The following is an 18,482-nucleotide window of genomic DNA, read 5'->3' on the forward strand; positions in this document are numbered from 1 at the left end:
TAAGCCTGAAATTGAAATGACCAAAGGAAAATAAATAAATTTAAAAATTTAAGTGCTGCAACAAAACATACAGAAAAGTAAAATTAGGGTGCAGAGTGTTACCAAGTATTCTGAATATAAATAAGTAAAACAATGTTAAATTAAAATTCTGCCACTTTTTCCAATATTTCTTTATGCTGGACAACAAAAAAATGTCTCACCATTAGAAAAAAAGCTTTTCTGCCTATTAACACGACTACATGAAAACAGCCTCTATGTCACGGGACTTTACAGATAATATTATTTGATAGGCAACAAAAAAAATCTGTTTTAGTAGCATGAACAAAACAGAACCCTTTTGAATAAATGATTACTTCACATAAAATCTAGAACTTTTTCTTTTGTGTCTGCCTTTTAGCAGTTATTCCACGGTTTCTCACAAGGTCCCTGATATTTTGTGCTGTTCTTTGAGCCAGCACAGGATCTTCAACCAACTTGCAGTGATTGCACTCATTTTTAGTGGCAAGTTTCCTTTACCTATGTGAGCTTTAAAATGCCTCATAACAGCAGAAACCTCAGCACTTGACCAAGGGTTTTTTGGTTGTCTTCTGGGTGCGCCAGAGGAGGTCTCTGAAGAAAAAAAAACGTAAAGAGAAAAGCAGTTTATTAAAATATAAAATAAAAAACATGCTACCTTTACACAGGATAACAACCTTACTACAAAGTTTAGAAAAATGTTGTCCAATCATGAAAGTAGTTTGGCTGTAGTTTGTGAGAACAAACTACAGCCAAATGAAACCAGACAATGAAAAGTAATAAGTGACATGATTGCTATCTATGAAAATGGCACTCCAAATTTGTAATAACCTTAACCACATTCTAATGGATAGAGAGCATAGAGGGGTTATAAGCTATGTATGGAGAGCCTTATTAGTGGCCAGTTGCATCAAGATGGCTGCTGGGCAAGCATGTTTGTAAGTTTGTCTACAATCGACTAACTGAAAAAGTGAACAGAAATTTGGAATACCAAGCTTCAAAAATGTGAAATTACTGGAAATTGAGTGGAGAAGAAAGACAATAAGAAATGTCCAAGCAGAAACAAAAGGAATCTTCCAAAGGGAGGCATGTGGACAAAAACAAGTTGCTTCAGTTTAGCTTTATTCTTTGCTTGTGCTCAATAAAGAGCTTATTTATTGTTGAACTCCATGTCTCCCTATCTTTTATTATGGCTCAAAGAGCCGGTCATAACACTCTTCACTAGGTTGGCACATGTCTCAAGCAAATGGCATATAGTTCCAGGTCATCTGGACTGCATGGCCTTTAAGCATGAACTAGTTAATATGGTCAGCTCAATAGAATCATGCTTTAACTAAATGTAGCTAGGAGTTGGGATCAAAACACAGCATTAATAGGAAACTTGACTTGCCTTCAACAGGAGGGACAGTTTTCTCTGCTGTCGATGACACTGCTCCCACTAAGACATAGAACAGAAGTTAAAAAAATGGGTAGACAAAAGTAATAGCATCTTTGGATTCAAGTAACATACACAAATCATCCATATTCTTGCTTTGCTCAGGTTCCACAAGTTCCTCAGGTTTCACAGGTTCCACAGGTTCCTCGGGTTCCACAGGTGCCTCGGGTTCCACAGGTTCCTCGGGTTCCACAGATTCCTCGGGTTCCACAGAATCGCTACCATCCGAGTCACTTAAATCCTCCTTTTCTTCATCCTCACTTAGTTCTATTTCATCTGAAAGTCATTATTAGAATACTTTCTAAAGTGAATGCCATACATAAATTATATCTAAGCACTACCAAAATTAGGCTTAAAACTCGTTTTGTATTTAGTAATATGTTCCAACCTAGAGAATCACTATTGTAATATTTTCTAATAATAATAATTTATTTACATCCATCAATTTTACAAATATTGGTAATGTCAGACAAGTTCTACTAATGGCAAAAAGATCACAAAAAATAATTTAAGCAATAACCTTCGATTTCAATGTCATCAAGGGATTTCCCTTGCAGGGTGCATATTTGTCCTTTCTCCATGGACAAAAGGAGCTTAGAAATCTTTGCCAGTTGTGTTGTTGGCACAGGTAAGCGATAAAATTCCCTGTGGACACGAATATCATGCCCCAGGAAGTCAGCCACCTGGTCAATTTCGTTATTTTGAGGTTGAGGACTTGTGACAATGTGGCAACATGCTTCCTGAGTTGTGTGGACCTTAGGAACTCGGGATGCTTCGCCCCACATTGGCTTCCATAAACACGCAAACAGTCTTGGCCCCTGTAGTGACTTTGAGATCTTGGTCGGGCAAAAAGAAAGATGTTTGTGGAGCAAACACCACATTGCTCTCTTTGCTGACCAGCAGAGTCAGAGCATCCACCACATCTGGAGAAAGGAGAACCGCAACTTTTTGACCTCTTTTTCCAATTATTTCAACACGACTGAAGTAGCTACAGAGCTTTTTTTCAACCTTGGACAGCCCAGCAGCAACATCTTCATGGAGCTTGGAGTCATCCCTCTGCTGGAAACCTCTGAGATGCATCTTTGAGACTTCTCCAGCTCGTCTTCGATTGAACACAATGACCTGTGCAAGAGTAACTTTTGCAAGTTCTGCATAATTCTGGGGACTGACCTCATCTTTCAAGTTAGAAAATGCATTTTCTCCAGATTTCTTAAGATACCTATGAAGACTCTGAACATCTTCTGTGAATGGTAAGGTTAATGGCTTATTATATTTGTCATGACTCAAAGTGTTCAAGGCAGTATGTGACACTAACTCAGACCACTTGGATGTATACAGCTTTTTGAAAGCGTCTGTTGACTTAATCAGTTCTTCATCTTCTGCCATGAGCGCTCGGCAGTGGATAATGTCACTGATTTTGTGTAGTGTATGTCCTAGTTTTAGTGCAAGACTTGGTGTTTGGTATGAATGCTTTTCTTCATCAAAACCGCAGACAATCTTTACTGCCTGGACAACTCTTTGGAAGTTAGCAGGTTTCACAGCTTCCTCCAAGTTATGTACAGAGAATTCAGACCGTAGACATATTAACAGACGTCCAATTTCACGGAGCTTCTGTCGAATGTACTCATACTTGGTAGGGTCTTGTCCATGTCTGTTGTAGAGAGACTGGGCCAACTGAATAATGGTCAGGTCATTTCTCACAACTGTGGCTACATCATCCTGCTTCATGGGACCAAGGAGCTTCCAAACCCCACTTGAAATCTCCTGACAGAATGCAGACTCTTGAGCCATAGCAAAACCCAGTACTTTGGTTCTTCCAGGTCCTGGGTTCAAATCTTCATTTTGTGGCTTACAGGGGCATCTTCGGACATGTCTCCATAGTTCCTTTCGAATATACATACCTTGGCAGTACATACAATGTATAAATGTTCCAGTCTTTGCTTTCGCTTTTGGCTTTCTCTTTACTTTCAATGATCCTTTCCCACTTTGTAAAACCTCAGAGTTATGTTTGAAGTTCCCCTTGTTTCTAATTTTCTCTAGAAGAACTTTGCGTTCTTTTGAGTCTTCCGGAAGGGAAAAAGCATAAGCAATTTCAGCATGTGTCTTGTGGGTTTTTAAATGGCGTGAAATTTTGCTCTGTGGTCTACCACATACAAAGCAGAAGTTCTTAACACCCATAATATGCTGTGAGGATTCCTGTTTGTGAGGCTCCTTTTGACTTTTTGGTTTTTTGTTTGAGTCTTTTGTAGACTTGACTGGGCTGAATGTTTCAAGTGTGTCATCACCCATATCATCTGTGTGAAAAGGAGGCCAGATATTTGATGTGCTAGGTTCAACCACAGAACTTGAGTCTGGCAAGAATGAAGCGAGATCTGGTATTGTTGGGTTTCCTTGAATTTGTCCAACTTTAGACTTGATGGGCTGAAAGGGGATGCTAATATCTGAGTCTTCATCAGTTTCTGCAGATTCTGAATTTGGTATGTAGTCCATATCAGACTCATGGTCATCATCTGACATTTCACATTGTTTGGAAGGTGATGTGTTGTTGTCGTCATCTGATGAGGAGTGAGCCATGGAATATTTAAAAAGTTCTTTTGCCTGAAATTGTGGGAAATATAATTTATGTTATAATTGAGACTTACAAGGCAAAGCTAAAAAAAAACTTATGTGGACATTCACCTGGGTTCTGTCATTTGTAATTTGTTTAAGGCAATATGAATGCCAGACTTTTGAACAACCTGTGAAGAAATTTAAATGTAAAAAACAAACAAGACAAAAAAAAATCAAAATCTCAAATAAGCCATTACACCTTATTTAAGATCACATAGAAAAGGTAAATATGGATTAACAATTATTTTTTTAAAATGTGCAAAATTGAACTTTTTGGGTAAAATTTTATGTTCCGTTTTAAAAAAATATTAAGGGTAAAGATTTTAAGGTACTTTGAAATCTTCCACTGCTTTGAAAGTCACCATGATGATGTACATTTCATTGTATTTAAATCTATATACTCACTTCTGAAAATGCTGAAGTGAGTGTCGACCATGAAATTTGTTCATGGTCGACAGTTCAACAAAGACATAGATCCTATTTGCAGCACTTTTTAATTCAAATACAAATTAACTAAATATCTTACCTTTACACTGGTAGCCAACCCACTTGAATGAAGTACAAGGACCAAAACACTGAATACACTTCTCCAAAGAAGATAATGTTGTGCACATCAGGTGATGTTTTTGACACTACAAGGAAAAGATTAAACACACACATATAAATATATATAAGAGTTAGGGATATTTATTTAAAGTATATTCAATATTGGGTAATGAATGAGAACATATTTAAAGAGGGTGCAAATCATAAAAAAAATAACTTTTCCTGCAAACTTTTAAATTGTTAAATTAAAAATATTATGTGGTAAAGACGCAGAGAAGACAAAATCTTTATATATATATTTTTTCTAAGTATGACAACATTTAAAATTTTATTCTAATATATTCTGGGATGTCAAGTCAACATTTGTCAGAGGTCAAACCAATATTAACAACCTCACAGGAACCAAAAAATATATTTTTATCAATTCAATAACGCCAGGTCCTCATATACAATATGGTCCTCCTGTATCACATTGGGGCAGTTGACCATGAAACACACACATACACACACTGAGCTTACAAACTGAAAACCATGACATGAGACTGTCCTTACAAACCAATGTCTTTATAAACCACATGGCATTCAGGTCCACACACAGACACACTTAAGTAGAACAGGTTGGCTGACTGACATCATTTAGCTACACCTTAATCATAAAATACCTCTGAATTGATTGGAAGTGAATCCAGGACTGAATCTGTCTCGTTTGGGACACTGGTTGTCATCTGATCCTGGTCATTTTCAGCTCTCACCTGAAACAGAAAATAAATAAAAGTCAACACCATATTCCCTTTGACTTATTTACGGAGATATCCTCAATTAAGTGATGGTGCCCTATGACAGCAAACACCCATGAAAGGTAACTAGTTTTGAACCCAGCCAAAAATGTTTGGTAAAGTCAAAATAAAAAAAACAAATTCTGTACCTGTTCTGTGTTGTCAGTTGTAGAAGTTGAATGAGTACAGTCAGGACTTTGAGACATTTCTTTCTCCAACTCCTGTGAAAAAGAAGGAAGAATGATTATTTTTCCCCACAGAAGAATTTCTGCGATGTTGTAGAAACAATAGTTTGATGTTTGACCAAAGCGTTTTGAATTCTGGAAGCAGCTTGACAGACAAACTCTTAAGAAACAAGTAGAATGATAGCAAACATTAACAAATATTTAAAATGTTATAATTTCAGCAGCACTGACCAAATTGAAGTCTGATTCTGTGGTTAAATTAAAGTAAATTTCACCAAAATGTAATGTATTTTCTTAACTATTAAGAAATTTAAATCGTTATTCTCCCAATATGTTCTAGGATGCCAAGTCAACATATATCAGAGGACAAACCAATATTAACAACCTCACAAGAACCAAAACAAATGTTTTTATCAATTCAATAACGCCAGGTCCCCATATACAATATGGTCCTCCTGTATCACATTGGGGCAGTTGACCATGAAACACACACATACACACACTGAGCTTACCACACTGAGCTTACAAACTGAAAACCATGACATGAGACTGTCCTTACAAACCAATGTCTTTATAAACCACATGGCATTCAGGTCCACACACAGACACACTTAAGTAGAACAGGTTGGCTGACTGACATCATTTAGCTACACCTTAATCATAAAATACCTCTGAATTGATTGGAAGTGAATCCAGGACTGAATCTGTCTCGTTTGGGACACTGGTTGTCATCTGATCCTGGTCATTTTCAGCTCTCACCTGAAACAGAAAATAAATAAAAGTCAACACCATATTCCCTTTGACTTATTTACGGAGATATCCTCAATTAAGTGATGGTGCCCTATGACAGCAAACACCCATGAAAGGTAACTAGTTTTAAATCCAGCCAAAATGTTTGGTAAAGTCAAAATAAAAGCCCAACTTCTGTACCTGTTCTGTGTTGTCAGTTGTAGAAGTTGAATGAGTACAGTCAGGACTTTGAAATGTTTCTTCCTCCAACTCCTGTGAAAAAGAAGAAAGAATGATTTTTTTCCCACAGAAGAATTTCTGCGATGTTGCAGAAACAATAGTTTGATGTTTGACCAAAGCGTTTTGAATTCTGGAAGCAACTTGACAGACGAACTCTTAAGAAACAAGTAGAATGATAGCAAACATTAACAAATATTCAAAATGTTATAATTTCAGCAGCACTGACCAAATTGAAGTCTGATTCTGTGGTTAAATTAAAAGTAAATTTCACCAAAATGTAATGTATTTTCTTTAACTTTTAAGAAATTTAAATCTTTTTTCTCCCAATAGGTTCTGGGATGCCAAGTCAACATTTATCAAAGGTCAAACCAATATTAACAACCTCACAAGAACCAAAACAAATGTTTTTATCAATTCAATAACGCCAGGTCCCCATTTACAATATGGTCCTTCTGTATCACATTGGGGCAGTTGACCATGAAACACACACATACACACACTGAGCTTACAACACTGAGCTTACAAACTGAAAACCATGACATGAGACTGTCCTTACAAACCAATGTCTTCATAAACCACATGGCATTCAGGTCCACACACAGACACACTTAAGTAGAACAGGTTGGCTGACTGACATCATTTAGCTACACCTTAATCATAAAATACCTCTGAGTTGTTGGGAAGTGAATCCAGGACTGAATCTGTCTCGTTTGGGACACTGGTTGTCTTCTGATCCTGGTCATTTTCAGCTCTGATCTGAAACAGAAAATAAATACAACTCAGCACTATATTCCCTTTGACTTATTTACGGACATATCCTCAATTAAGTGATGGTGCCCTATGACAGTAAACACCCATGAAAGGTAACTAGTTTTAAATCCAGCCAAAATGTTTGGTAAAGTCAAAATAAAAACCCAAGTTCTGTACCTGCTCTGTGTTGTCAGTTGTAGAAGTTGAATGAGTACAGTCAGGACTTTGAGACGTTTCTTTCTCCAACTCCTGTGAAAAAGAAAAAAGATTGTCTTTTTTTTCCTCAGAAGATTTTCTGTGACTTAGCAGAGAACAATAGTCTTATGGTTGACTTAATTGTTTCGAATTCTGGAAACAGCGTAAAAGATGAATGATGGCAAACTTTAACAGTCAAAATACTACAATTTCACAAGTATTGACAAACTGATGTCTGATTCTGTTGTGAAATTCAAAAGATTTTCACCAAAAAGTTAATGCATTTTCTTTAACTTTTAAAAAATTAAAATCTTTACTCTCCCAATATTTTCTGAGATGCCATGTCAATATTTATCAGAGGTCAAACCAATATTAACAACCTCACAAGAACCAAAACAAATGTTTTTATCAATTCAATAACGCCAGGTCCCCATATACAATATGGTCCTCCTGTATCACATTGGGGCAGTTGACCATGAAACACACACATACACACACTGAGCTTACCACACTGAGCTTACAAACTGAAAACCATGACATGAGACTGTCCTTACAAACCAATGTCTTTATAAACCACATGGCATTCAGGTCCACACACAGACACACTTAAGTAGAACAGGTTGGCTGACTGACATCATTTAGCTACACTTTAATCATAAAATACCTCTGAATTGTTGGGAAGTGAATCCAGAACTGAATCTGTCTCGTTTGGGACACTGGTTGTCATCTGATCCTGGTCATTTTCAGCTCTCACCTGAAACAGAAAATAAATAAAGTCAACACCATATTCCCTTTGACTTATTTACGGAGATATCCTCAATTAAGTGATGGTGCCCTATGACAGTAAACACCCATGAAAGGTAACTAGTTTTAAATCCAGCCAAAATGTTTGGTAAAGTCAAAATAAAAGCCCAACTTCTGTACCTGTTCTGTGTTGTCAGTTGTAGAAGTTGAATGAGTACAGTCAGGACTTTGAGACGTTTCTTTCTCCAACTCCTGTGAAAAAGAAGAAAGACTGATTATTTTTCCCCACAGAAGATTTTCTGTGATGTAGCAGAGAAAATAGTCTGATGGTTGACTTAAGTATTTCGAATTCTGGAAACGGCGTAAATACTATCCTATTGTAATTATTTATTATACATTTGTGGGTAACTGGTTAATTTGCACTGCAACGTCTTGTACAGTCAGCCATCTATTCTTGTGAAAAGAAAGGTAAAACAAAGGAGGTTCAGGTTTAAATAATCATTATTAGCGCATTTCTTAAATGAACATAATCTTAAGATTCATAAATTTGGATTTTTTAGTACCTTGAGTCGCCATGGCCAGTCTGAGTCCCCATAATTGTACGTAATCTCTTCTCCCTGATTGATATCTCGAGTTGCAAATAAACACAAATGTGGCTTCTGTTGCACAGTCAGATACTTCATTTTGGTATTTGGGCTGATATTGTCATCGTTTATAAGCCTTCCAAGAGAGCCATCTTCTTTTGCTGCATCAACACTGCAAATATATAACATTGCATTTGAAATATAAACATATTCATTTACATATATGCCATTCTAATTAGACTTCTGATACAAACATACTCACCACCAGAGTTTTCCATTAAAGTAGAATTCAAACAAGAAAACTTTAAGGTTGTCATGGTAAATTTTCTGTCTCCTCTCACATTCCTCTTTACTTATCAGTTCACCTCGATACTCACACAGAAAGTCTCCTTTCTGAAAAGAGGTTGTGGCAAAAATACCACGGCCTAATGAAGAAAGCAAAAATAATAGTAGAAAGAGTAAACAATGTATAAAGGATTGACTGTAATTAAACCACCCCCCAAAAATACCCATACCTTTAAAGGCATTGATGTACTTGACGTCAAGCCCCACTTTGTCCGTTTTGGTATCAATATAATATTTGGCATCTTCCTTCGGTTTTATGCGTCTTCGCCTCTGCATGTTTTACTGGCATGTATGAAAAGTTATAACAGTCAAATAAGGAATTACAGGCTTCTTTATAATTCCTACAAGCTTTAAAGCTAAAAATTAAATTATCACTATGGAAACATGTTATACATGCAAGACACATACCTCAGATAAAACACCAACACTATAATTTATTTAATCACTGATTTAAAAAAGTGCTTTACCATCTACAAATAGTTCATACAATGATCAGTGTTCAATATATTGAGGTTCAGCCAGTAGCACAGCCTTACAAGAATACTTGAGCCATAATTTAAGGAAAAAGGCTGTTTTTTTTTTGCACAAATGAATTTTGTTAAGTCCTATTCATCTTTTAGTCAGTCCTCCAGGTACAATCCCCTCCAACTTTTAAATGCATCTCTGCCTCAACACACCTAAATCAAATAATGTCAGAAATCTGGAGAATTTGGCTGCATGTGAGGTTATTCAGCTAATTAAGGTACAAATACACATTTAAAAATTGAAGAACGACTATGTTTGCCTGAATTTGAGGACTCCTGGTTTATACTTTCAGCATTTAAGTTGCTGAAGTCAGCGAAGTGATTACAGTACACAGCTTTAAAGCCATCGGTGCACCTGCCCTATTGCATCCATTTATTCAAACATTCAACAATTAGTGCTTTTCTAAAAGATTAACAAGTTTCACAGAAACCTGTGGGTTTACTTCTTATTAATTTCCTGCTTGCTCTTCAGCAGGACCGATGGCAATCAAGCTTAACGAGCTTAACAAGCAGAATGTCACTACGCAGTTAGCTAACATAAAGCAAGCAATTTGCCAATATCGTTAAATATAGTGATGAAAACCTTAGTCTATCACCCAGTTTTTACCACTAAAAGCTAAGTGGTACCTGTTTGGGGTATGGTACCACACAGATACCATCTACTCCAAACATCGTCAACTTGTCAAACACGTTTCGTCTAGCTACGAAGCTAGCTCTCCTAGTCAAGCTACTCTCTTACTTTAAAACACTCTGAATAAAAACTATACTGCTTCAGGTAGGTCTTTTCAGTCATAAAAGTAAACATATCTAAGTTACTTGATGTAAATATCCAAAATATGTTGGTTAGCTTTCATGTCACCTAAATTAAAATCTAAAATAATTCATTTTGCTCAAAAATCTCTTACATTTGCAGTTATTTACTTGCAAATAACTTTATCTAGGCAAAATGTATTTTTAATTTACAATTTATGCTTACCTGTGCAGAGTTATTCCACCAACATGTCCATATTGAGAGCTGCGGCTTCAAATGGGGATTTAATTTTTAAAAACCTGGCGTCTGGGACTGTTTAGTAATCAGACACGCCCACAAGTTTTTTTCAGCCAATCAGATGATGACCGGCTAAAAGCGCGCGTAGTGTATGGAAAATGTGTGTAAAAGTGCAATTCATACACACCGCCGCTTTAAATCAGGCAGCGCTGTGTTATACACTGGAATACACAAATCTCAGGTCACATGGTATAAAAGGACAATTAAAGAAAGTGAGATATCACGCTGTTTATTCACTGAAAAGTACAAATATATGGTCCACATCATGCAAAAACTGGCATAGTTGCTATAAAACTTTAGATTTATGAGAAAAAGTGTTGTTTAGATACTCAAAATTTTAAATACACTCCTTGATTTATGAGGACATCAGCATTGTCCTTGTATTACCCTTAGGTCCGCGTAACGTAAGTGCGTATTCAGGTCAAAAGGCAGGCTAAACCACGTATACCAACGCACACACACACACACACACACACACACACACACACACACACACACACACACACACACACACACACACACACAACTCTCACACATCCTCTATATTCTTTTTCTGTTTTCCAAACATACACAAATCTTCTCTTTCACACACACTCATGCACAATGTGAGCTGTCACTACAATATCCCCGGTATTGTCTTCTTTTAAGGAGAGTGGACAGCTCGTCCACCCTCCATCTCTATTTTCCCTCAGAAAAAGTTGAACAGGCTGATGAAGTTGAACCTAAAAAAGAAAACAGGAGAGGCAAAAGAAAAAAAAAAGAAAGAAAGGAACGAGGGGAGGCTGGCTTTTAAAGCATTTACACAAATCTGAACAGCTGCCCGCTTTTTACCCAAACTCGCCTGAAATTGAATTAACTCAGGTTGTTTTACTACCTGCTTTTATTAGGAGACAATTTAACAACCAAATGTGATTCCAATGTTTGATTAAGCCAGCATATGGTGCCTACCTGTTAAACACAATGTGTTCAGGAGCTCAACGCCTCAGCGAGTCCCGGGAATAAACTAATAAACCCAATATCATGTTAGTCATTACGTAGTCCAAGACACAAAATTTCAATCTGACAAGAAAAAAAAAGGGTGTTTTCATTATTATCATAGAGAAAACTCAAGGGAGATGGCATGCACTATTTTAATATTGCCATCAACTTTGTTAATTGTTATTCAATTAACTGCTTTTGTTAATGAAACCAATTAATACATTGAAACAAGGAGGAAGATATATGATTATTATGCGTCTGTGCAGAGTGCAGCTAATTACATCTGTAAATCAATCAATCCCACATTAATCAGTTTGGAAAACGTCCAAAAACAACAAAGTCACTAAAAGACTTTGAAAGTTTCTTTTTAACATATTTTGATTGCCGTCCCATTATCCTGTCTAATGATTGTTAACGATCCTTTGAAGAGTTTATGATCCAATTTCCTTGCTATGAATTTAATTGGGACCTAAATAGTGTCTTACGGTGTCGAAGTCTGCCCAGTTTTTTAATCAACAGTGATGTATCGGGGAAGGCACTAACAAGGTCACAGAACTCCTCGCCGGGCAGCGACGGGCCCTGAAGCTTAATGCCTGCTGAAGGATGAGGGTCAGAGAGGCTTGATCGGTTACAGAAAACCAATAGATCAATCACCTTCCGTGCAGGAAACACGGACCTTTCCGGATGTAGATAGATCTGTTGGATTCTCTGCTTTTCTTTGCTCAGACGAGAATAGTTGTACGATTATTCAGTTGCTTTGGTCAGAATTACGGTTACTTCAAAGTTATTCATATCCCCCTGGCAGAATTGGGCTTGGTGCTGATTTCCATTCAACTAATATGTTTGTTTCTGACAGGAAATGGGACGTGCGTCTTTAAAATCCTTCTTTTATTGTGTATTTTCCAGGCACATAGTGCCATTTTAGAGCAGTCACCACCTTCAGTTAGAAAAATGTTGTATTAATGAAATTTGACTTTGCAGTTTGACGCCTTGAAATTGGCCTGTGTCTCTTTAAGGAGATCCACCTCCTTCCAACACAAAGCGTCCAGTCCGATAACACGTGTTGGTAAAACTCAGTAATTAAAGTAAACCTAGATCTGCTCCACTGTGAACCAGACATAGATCAATACCTAAAACATGCGAAATACATATGAACATTAGAAAATTACTGCTAAAAAAAGAAAATAAAAATCATATTCTTCTCCAGCTAATACAGTTTAAACCACTAAATATATAGCAGTTTATTGGAGACTTGATGCAAAATTCATTGATATGCAATCAAGTGTTTTGAAAGCTATGAAAATTCCTAAAATGCTTTAAGCAGATTTTTATTGGCCTTCATTTCATTACAGGGATCCTCTTCCTTTCACACTTGTAGAGCCTTCCTGAGTCACTTAACTGTATTTGCTTGTAAACTCACATTAAGTGAATTAACCATGCAAAAAATCTAAGGAAACTGGTTCAGTGTCTTTGCTCAGAATAAAGTGAAACCCATAAAGAAAATATCAACAATGAAACTTGTTGAGTTCAAGAAAATGAGGTTGTTTTGGGATTTAAAAAATAAATTAAAAAAAGTCATCCTGGGTGATCTTTGTTTTGATGTCTTCCATTAATTCTCAGAAACAAAAACATCGCCTCCTCGTTGAAAGACTTTTGCTCGATAATGACTTTAATAAGGTCTTTGTTTTGCACTGCCTCTGACTGCTTCTTTAAAACTGTATCAGGGTCAACTATCTGGGCTGAAACAAAATTTGAGCTATTCTTCAAAGGCATTCTTCGAAGGTCACACAAAATCATTCCAAGGGTCAAAAATGAGCCCAGAGCATACTTTGGACACCACTGGCCTTAACTTTCTTAACTTTGATATGTTGCTGATGCTTGGAATCGATCTATCCCTAATGTCTGCCTCTCCGATATATTCTACGATTAAAACGCAAAACCTGCTTTTTCTAAAGATTTTCTTTTTATGTTTCAATGTGATCCTCGCAAACCTGACGGTTGTTTTTTAATCTTTTATGTCACAGAAGATAGTAATTTCCAAAAATAAAAATAAAATAAAAGCATTACTTGATCAGACCATCCCATGCAAAAATCAGATAAATAAAATCTTGCTGAAAGATTCAAAAATACACATCACATCTAAAGTTTTTTGGGCTTGTGCAGAGTACCTCCAAGTATTTGCATCTGTTTTCCAAAAAAGCTCATTACCTGCATCTTCATACATATTTTAATCCTTACAAAACCCCAACCGAGCCCCTTCCAAAGAATGTCACAGAAACTATACCAGATGTGCCTATGTGGCGATGTAACAAGTCCCTGAACTAAGCTGCTGGAAAACCAGAAAATCTTATGGTCTTTTTAATTTTCGGTGGAAAAGCAAACATAAAAAACAACAACAAAAAAACACAAATTTGGGGCATCCCATGAACCTTGGCCCCCAGGCTATTATCTCTGCTAAGCCTTGCTGAAGCCTGTGGAGGGATGGATGGTTTAGACGATCTTTTCTCTTTGTTCAGATGTTAGTTTTCAACTGATGTACAAGTGTTTGCATCAGCATCCTGTGGCGTGCAGCAGCATTTCATTCTGATATCGTCCACTCTTGTTCATAAATGTGGTCTCAACAACAAACGTCTCATTTGCATGTCCGTGTCATCTAACATGAAAGAAAATGGTCATGAAGGACCAATAAAGCCTCTGACAAAGACTCGTTTTGTGAGGACGACCAATAAACACGCTTGTTCGCCATTAAAAGTAATTATTGACCTATAAACAAAAACCTACATGAAAGATCTTTGAACTTTCGTTCGACTTTGCGTCAAAATGGAGCAGATGAACCGTTTCTTTTATAGTTTTCGTGATTACGACGTGGTTGTACCTTGGCTTTGGAAAAATATAAACAAACCACTGTTTCTCATGCATGAGAGACGGCTAATCAGTCCAGTCTAATTGTTTTTTTCTGATAATAACAACGTACACCTGGACTGTAATTGCGCCGCGTGTCTCTCACTCCAAAACGAGACTGCCCTCATTTATCAGAAAAATAATCCTCGGCACCGGATAATTATCAGACGTACGAATATAAACACCTTCAGAAGTTTGGACGCGAGGAGCCGCTCGCCTGCTAGGCTGATATCAGTCATGTGACCTGATCGGTGCCCTAGTTGAACACCTCTTAGATGTTTATGCATATGCGGACGCTAATCTCTGCTAGGACTATGGGATTTGGGAATATTTTGTTTAACAGAGATCAAAGTAGCTGACTTGGATAAAGCAAAAAAAAAAAAAAAAACCCTCTGCACAGATCAAACAGACAGCAATGCATCTTGAATCCCACGCCCTTAGTAGCCCAATCAAGCCATGCATAACTTTTTTTTTTTTTTTTTTTTTAAAGTAAAAAGATTCCACCTTTATCAACATCTTATGAAATCCCCCCCTACCCCCCCACACACACAGAGACGAAGGGTCTGCTTTGGATTGCCAACTATCGAGGAGAGCCACTGCTGCACCAGATCTCATGCCTCTCACGCTTGGATAACATGATGCTGGTGTTCAGGAACAGACAGATACTGTGTTCAGAGATCAAAGCAGCAAGTGCGGAGATTTAGACTCACAATCTGCCAGTCAACGCAGAAGAAGACAGAAGTGCTTACACAAACACTCCTGTGCACTTGCTGGCTTTCTGTGCGGTGTGCCTGAGAGGGCTGAGGCGTAGCTGTCAGATGGCTCAGGGGCTGCTCATTTGGAGCCACTTCTTAGCTTAAGCTCACACAGCGAGTGGGGCACACGCGCACACACACACACACACTCTCGTGCCAGATACAAGTCAGGGCTGATAGGGGAGCACATATATTGCCCTGTAAATGTTCTGTGCTCTCAGCATTTTCCCTTGTCTAGAAGATGAATAGAGTTATTTTACACACCGCGGGCAAACAAAACAATGCTGTCTGGTTAGATGCGTGATCCGAGAGATTTCATTCTGGGAGGGGATCAAAGATGTGCTTTTGTCAACGCTTGCAGTTCTAATTCGAATTATTTCTGTGGATACAGTTTAGAACAGATATTTCAGATCAACAGGATATCCTGCTCTTACAAATGACCTCCGATACCTTTTTTTTTTTTTTTGTTGCCGGTCCTGGATATGATCGCCCCTCTATTGTTTGTAAACGGCATTGTGCAACATTATCAGTCAGTTATACCCTTCCACCTAGTCTGACAGGAAAGATCATTTCCGTTGTAAAAATATTTAATACACCAAGAACTGTAAAATTATTTCAGTAGTGAAAAAAAAAACCCACACCTACTTACTCAAAATAGCTCAACTGAAACAAGAAGTCTTGGAAAGAAGGAGTTAAAAAAAATATCAGATTTTAAATTATATTTAGCCTAAGTTCAGCTTCCGTGATTCAGAAAAACTGAAGTTAAATCCGAAAATGTTCTTAAGGCAGTCAAGGCCTGATCAGAGGGCAAAAAAAAGCATACATCTCCACCTTGTGGTCACAAATATTACATTTTTATAGTTTTTTTTTTAAATATATATATAAATATTTTACTCATAAGTGTCACAAGAAGTATTGAAAATGTTGAAAGGATATTGTTTCAGTGAAATAAATATACAAGTGCAACATCTAACAATACATGAATATTCATACATATGTGACAAAAATAAGTGAAAATTTGCACATGAAAACTGCAACAAAAGTTGATGGGAAATAAATTTTTGTTTTTTTTTCTTGAATCAAGGCTGGGTGTTCCTGCCAAGTGTAAGACACCTCAGATTGAGAGACAGATGATCTCATTTCAGCAGAGGCCCAGTAACACAGCAGACAGAGGCTGATGCCTCTTTATATAAAAACCCCAAGCATCATAGTGCAGAATCGGAGGAGATGACAATGTGCCAAAACAAACCAATCTCAGACTCGGGAACAGTCCATAATCCCAAATTTGGGTGATGAGATCTTTTTCTTTCATCCTCAGTTTGTGCAGTTCTCAGAAACCTAAGAGGAAATAATAAACAAATTGCATAATTAACAGTCTGAAATAAGACAGTTGCAACCCTAAAGAGGCACCATGATGTCCAAGAATCAACAGCTTTCTGGATTCTTCCCAGGTTAATTTACATGTTGGTGTGTTTTAGGCAGGGATCTCAATAACAGGCTGCATCAAATAGAAGGCAAGGAGCTTCGGCTGTCATTAATCTTTATGAAATGAGTGAATACTTTGTAACCACTTCAAAAGGTTAAAGGGATGGGATTCGGATTATTTAGAGTAATGCAAGTAAACATAAATGAAAATTATAGGAAAAAAGCTGGAATAAAGGAAAACAAAAAGGGAATGCCAGACTTGCACTTAAATGTTATTGATTTACAAATTTTCCTTGAAATTATTTAATTTTATACCTTGATATTTGCTATGTTTTAAAAATATTCACTTTTGAACATACACACAAGTTTGTTTATTTCATAATCAAAAACAAAAGTGATTTTATACCTTGAGGGTCTCGGAAGCCTTACGCAGCTCTTTGATGACTGCGGACAGAGCTTCGGGGTTTATGCCTTGCTCACACAGTCGCACACAGATGGACAGAGACTCCATGTCCAAACCGGTGTTCAGCAACCTCGAGATCTCAAGCAGGACTGTTGGAGAAAGAAGATGATGAGATGAATTTGATATTAAAAGGTAACTAAAAAAAACACACACACACACACAAAAAAACACCACCACCATATTACTGGATAAGGACGAATGTTTTGTTTTTCTGAATTTGTTTTGAGAATTGGGATTAATGTTGACATTAAAGGAAAAAAATGTCAAGAGCAATGTTAAAATGTTGAGAATAAATCAATATTTTGGAGATAAACAGTTTCAGGACTATACACTTCATGAAGTAGACGTTATGATATCAGTTATCAAAAGATGAAAGCTGAAACATTATTTAAAAATAAATAACTAAGCAGGCCTTGGCATGTACACTCAGACATGAATGTGTTTTATGTCTACTAAAAAAAATATTCATGTCTGTATATAGACAAATGATGATTATGTAACAAAATGGGTAGTTTAATTGTACTTCTGATAAGTTTTATAAATCTTCAACTGGTAGCAAGTAGTATTGTATTAATTTTACATATTGAACATGTTTAATGTGTGAAACCAACTTCATTACAGCTCGTGTAAAAAAAAACCAAAAAAACATACGTTTTGTTACATTTACTTAAAACTGAGGTGTGACATCACATTTTATCTCACAACATTAAAGAAAGGAAACGGATGATGAAAATCAAACTTTATACTCAATATATCATTCTAATTTGAAAAAACGGAAGCATTTTTATACTAAATAGAGAAAAAACGTATACTCCTCCATCTACTTTTTGTGACCCACATATTCAATTGAACTAATCAGCCGCACGGCCTGTTAAGGTTTTATACTTACCATCCATCGTTTCCCGGACTGCGTTCAGGTTTGTATTTGCTGCACTTGCCATAGTTACTGAAAAAACTGCTAAAACTGCTATCAGGTAGCTAACCAACGCACAACCTCCTGCACGGCAAATTATTAACAGTATATAAAACAAAATTATTTCAACAATGCAGTTAGAGTTTTGTTTGCCCTAATCAATTTTTAAATGAAACTGTATAATTAAAACAACCAAAATAACTGACGGGGCGCGTTAGCCGCTAGATAGCTACCTAGCTTGCAAAGATTCCCGCATCGAAACCAGGAGGAGGAAGTGACGACACTAAATTCTTCATTGGCTACTGAGAACATCCTGTAAGA

At 36.9% G+C, this 18,482-nt stretch overlaps 1 protein-coding gene and 3 long non-coding RNA genes across 5 annotated transcripts; all 4 read right to left on the reverse strand.

The window, feature by feature from the left end:
- Positions 1-514: 514 nt before the first annotated feature.
- On the reverse strand, positions 515-2,147 carry LOC145555189 (uncharacterized). Its single transcript, XR_014091278.1, has 4 exons — positions 1,971-2,147; positions 1,526-1,726; positions 1,406-1,453; positions 515-609 (listed from the first exon to the last, which is right to left on the reverse strand). It is a non-coding gene; the product is annotated as an uncharacterized LOC145555189 (long non-coding RNA).
- A 1,614-nt stretch (positions 2,148-3,761) lies between these two features.
- Positions 3,762-7,576, reverse strand: LOC145555207 (uncharacterized). Of its 2 annotated transcripts, XR_014091295.1 has the most exons (8): positions 7,464-7,575; positions 7,203-7,292; positions 6,237-6,569; positions 5,532-5,603; positions 5,269-5,358; positions 4,587-4,692; positions 4,130-4,188; positions 3,762-4,048 (listed from the first exon to the last, which is right to left on the reverse strand). It is a non-coding gene; the product is annotated as an uncharacterized LOC145555207 (long non-coding RNA). The 2 variants fall into 2 exon arrangements; XR_014091294.1 differs by having other exon boundaries at positions 3,762-4,188; positions 7,464-7,576.
- A 491-nt stretch (positions 7,577-8,067) lies between these two features.
- Positions 8,068-10,460, reverse strand: LOC145555136 (uncharacterized). Its single transcript, XR_014091223.1, has 5 exons — positions 9,325-10,460; positions 9,072-9,234; positions 8,789-8,981; positions 8,406-8,477; positions 8,068-8,235 (listed from the first exon to the last, which is right to left on the reverse strand). It is a non-coding gene; the product is annotated as an uncharacterized LOC145555136 (long non-coding RNA).
- A 3,453-nt stretch (positions 10,461-13,913) lies between these two features.
- mzt1 (mitotic spindle organizing protein 1) lies at positions 13,914-18,417 on the reverse strand. Its single transcript, XM_008429271.3, has 3 exons — positions 18,138-18,417; positions 17,192-17,337; positions 13,914-16,698 (listed from the first exon to the last, which is right to left on the reverse strand). The coding sequence occupies exons 1-3, from the start codon at positions 18,187-18,189 to the stop codon at positions 16,675-16,677; spliced, it is 222 nt and encodes a 73-aa protein (XP_008427493.1). The 5' UTR covers positions 18,190-18,417; the 3' UTR covers positions 13,914-16,674.
- Between the last annotated feature and the right edge of the window lie 65 nt (positions 18,418-18,482).

Source organism: Poecilia reticulata, chromosome 15, assembly GCF_904066995.2.
Source record: "Poecilia reticulata chromosome 15, P_reticulata-male-v2, whole genome shotgun sequence".
Classification (NCBI taxonomy): Eukaryota; Metazoa; Chordata; class Actinopteri; order Cyprinodontiformes; family Poeciliidae; genus Poecilia; species Poecilia reticulata.

Bases quoted from the DNA above. Each gene is read 5' to 3' on its own strand.
- mzt1 (XM_008429271.3), bottom strand. From the start codon at position 18,189: ATGGCAAGTGCAGCAAATACAAACCTGAACGCAGTCCGGGAAACGATG. The intron at 17,338-18,137 runs GTAAGTATAAAA...TTTCTCCAACAG, and splicing joins AGTCCGGGAAACGATGGATG to TCCTGCTTGAGATCTCGAGG. The intron at 16,699-17,191 runs GTATAAAATCAC...ATTTCCTCTTAG, and splicing joins AGGCTTCCGAGACCCTCAAG to GTTTCTGAGAACTGCACAAA.